This window comes from Hylaeus anthracinus, unplaced genomic scaffold, assembly GCF_026225885.1.
Source record: "Hylaeus anthracinus isolate JK02 unplaced genomic scaffold, UHH_iyHylAnth1.0_haploid 5, whole genome shotgun sequence".
Taxonomy (NCBI): domain Eukaryota; kingdom Metazoa; phylum Arthropoda; class Insecta; order Hymenoptera; family Colletidae; genus Hylaeus; species Hylaeus anthracinus.
In genome coordinates this window covers 8,033,218-8,036,417 of record NW_026535322.1, presented here as the reverse complement: position 1 = coordinate 8,036,417, position 3,200 = coordinate 8,033,218, and the positions used below count along the sequence as shown (strand labels likewise).

The window sequence follows — 3,200 nt, the reverse complement described above, 5'->3', positions numbered from 1 at the left end:
CAAAAAAATTTCCTCGTATTCCGGTGTACCATTCCTGAGCTACAAAGCAAAATAGAGACCGAAACACATGCACGACTATACATGCAGGAATTCCTGAAAAATTAATCGGTATCGATGCTCCATATACAAAAGTCACTACACAAAATTTGTTGATGAATCTCTCCTGAGACATAAACTAAACCAAAGGCCAGCATCTATACTTCTATACCTACAGAATTATCCAACAGTTAGTTTGTTAACTTATTTAATTCGGGAGTACTCCAAAATATGGCAACAAGCTAGGAAGGGGATTAAATTTTGACCGGCAACAATACTTCTCCTCTGTTGTGCTCTGTAACAGCTGGGAAAGTAAAATCCGAATACTAGTGGTTCAATGTGGGTACTAATTCTAGCCAAGATTATGTTCTACTTGGGTAAGGTTGGAGTGCCGGTGGGAGGCAGGCGCATAATTCTCACCGCTGTTCTCGGACGGCCAGGGCCGTCCAAATTCGTATAGCTGTCCACCCTCTGCCGAGATTCCGACATCTGGGCTATACTGATTTCCTGGTTCGTAGCGTGTCTGATCCGCAGACATCGTCACAGAGAGCTTTTGCGTGGGCAGAGGTGCTGGCCAGCCCTGGAGGCGTCCCGCGTGCCCATCTTCGGTAGCGTCGCGTACGCTGCGGATGTTATATCTGGCGTCGCGGCGCCCTCGAGCTTCAGCCGCTCCTCAGCCGCCCGTCGATTCACAACTCACCCCCACGGTTAGTAATTCGCAGAATTCTACAAAATTTCTTTTCATTTGTCTTTTTCTTTTTTTTTTTTTTTTTTTTTAAATTTTGTCAATCATACAAAGCAACGAAGTTCTGGTGTGCAGTGCGCCACGATCGGCCCGGGTCGATCTGTGCTTTTGTGGTGAAGGAAAAGTGTTCGTAGGAGCTCGATTAACAGGGTTTTGGTAATTATCGTATCGGAAATGGCTGCACGGATACGTTCCTGTGGAGTTTAGTGCGGAAGATTCTTGAAAATCTGAAAGTGGAAAGCCCGGAGCTACTTGCTAAGTCGAGATTTTATTCGAAACGTTGGATATACGGTAGCGAATATAAGATTAAGATGGAAACGAGAAATATAAGATACTGTTCGTTTTGATATGGAAAACATGAATATAGTGGTTGTTTTTTTTTTTCAGTATTAACCGATTGAATACTTGTTTAAATATTTACTAGATAAATTGTACTTTGTTTGTGAATATGTTACGTACAATATAATCCCTAAGAACAAAAATTTAAGACTATAAAAAATACCATTTGATACAAATTTTATTTCGTTTCAATATTATGTTCAGAATCCATAATCATTAATCACTTGATATTGAATCTATTAATTTTTTTTCGTGTATACGTCCGCTACCATATTTCAAAGCGAAGAATTGCGAAAATTCTGGGTAACGATTTTTTCTCTCTGGATAAGTGTATAATTACTCTGGAAGGAATAGTAAGATTGGGATTCTATGGGGATAACATATTCAAGCTACAGTTATTCAGTATCACACTGAAAACTCTTAATTCACGATTCGTAAAAAAATGTTAAGAGGTAGAAGTAGCACGATTGAAACTGAACAGTAACTCTGAAACTCTGATTAAATAAATAACGAATGCACGCGACAATAGAGAATTTCATGTTTGTGTCATAGTGTTCAGATACACGAGAAATAATTTTTCTTGTCTGTAAGAGCAACATTATTATGTTGTTTCATCATAGATCCTTTGGAAAAGTGCTTATACCTCGGAGACATTGGACGCTATGGCGCAAACATGAAATCGTATATGAATCGTCTGCATTCGATATTTGAGAACACTTTTAGTGCTCCATTTACGGTGAAACACACTTCTCCAATTTTTGTTACGACAGTCTTCCGACAATCTATCTAACGAATAAGACATTTTTTACACGTCTAAAATCGTTCAGCATTATTGTTCACGATGAAATAGTTCCACCTAAAAATACATTTCCAAAAATCTAACGGGGTACTCGATTAACCCGATGCCTCAAAGGTTAAATGATTGAAGAGGAAGAAAATCGCGAAACTATCTAATTGAAACAACTTTGCTTTTTCAGAGACATTAAGAAAGCAGCAAAATGTGCGACGACGAAGTAGCAGCCCTTGTTGTCGACAATGGATCCGGTATGTGCAAGGCCGGTTTCGCCGGAGACGACGCACCCCGCGCCGTCTTCCCCTCGATCGTCGGTCGCCCCCGTCACCAGGGTGTGATGGTCGGTATGGGTCAGAAGGACAGTTACGTAGGCGACGAGGCCCAGAGCAAGAGAGGTATCCTCACCCTGAAATACCCGATCGAGCACGGTATCATCACCAACTGGGATGATATGGAGAAGATCTGGCACCACACCTTCTACAACGAATTGCGTGTCGCACCCGAGGAACACCCCGTCCTCCTCACCGAGGCCCCCTTGAACCCGAAAGCTAACCGTGAGAAGATGACCCAAATCATGTTCGAAACCTTCAACAGCCCCGCCATGTACGTCGCCATTCAGGCTGTGCTCTCCCTGTACGCTTCCGGTCGTACCACCGGTATCGTCTTGGACTCTGGCGATGGAGTCTCGCACACCGTACCCATCTACGAAGGTTACGCTCTTCCCCATGCCATCCTCCGTCTGGACTTGGCCGGTCGCGACTTGACCGACTACCTCATGAAGATCCTCACCGAGAGAGGCTACAGCTTCACCACCACGGCCGAGCGTGAAATCGTCCGCGACATCAAGGAGAAACTCTGCTACGTCGCCCTGGACTTCGAACAGGAAATGGCCACCGCGGCCGCCAGCACCTCCCTCGAGAAGAGCTACGAGTTGCCCGATGGACAGGTCATCACCATCGGTAACGAGAGGTTCCGTTGCCCCGAAGCCCTCTTCCAACCGTCCTTCTTGGGTATGGAATCCTGCGGTATCCACGAGACCGTGTACAACTCCATCATGAAGTGCGACGTCGACATCCGTAAGGACCTCTACGCCAACAACGTTCTGTCCGGTGGTACCACCATGTACCCCGGTATCGCTGACCGTATGCAGAAGGAAATCACCGCCCTCGCCCCGTCGACCATCAAGATCAAGATCATCGCTCCCCCCGAGAGGAAGTACTCCGTATGGATCGGTGGATCCATCCTGGCCTCTCTGTCCACCTTCCAACAGATGTGGATCTCCAAGCA

The 3,200-nt window shown here is 45.2% G+C and overlaps 1 protein-coding gene across 1 annotated transcript in view; it reads left to right on the top strand.

Annotated features, from left to right (window-relative positions):
- Nucleotides 1-694: 694 nt before the first annotated feature.
- LOC128895418 (actin, muscle-like) overlaps nt 695-3,200 on the top strand; it is a 2,746-nt gene continuing 240 nt past the window's right edge. The window contains 2 exon segments of the mRNA XM_054157975.1: nt 695-743; nt 2,098-3,200. The exon segment at nt 2,098-3,200 is cut by the window's right edge and continues 4 nt beyond it. Coding sequence (XP_054013950.1) covers nt 2,119-3,200 — 1,082 coding nt within the window. The 5' untranslated portion in view covers nt 695-743; nt 2,098-2,118.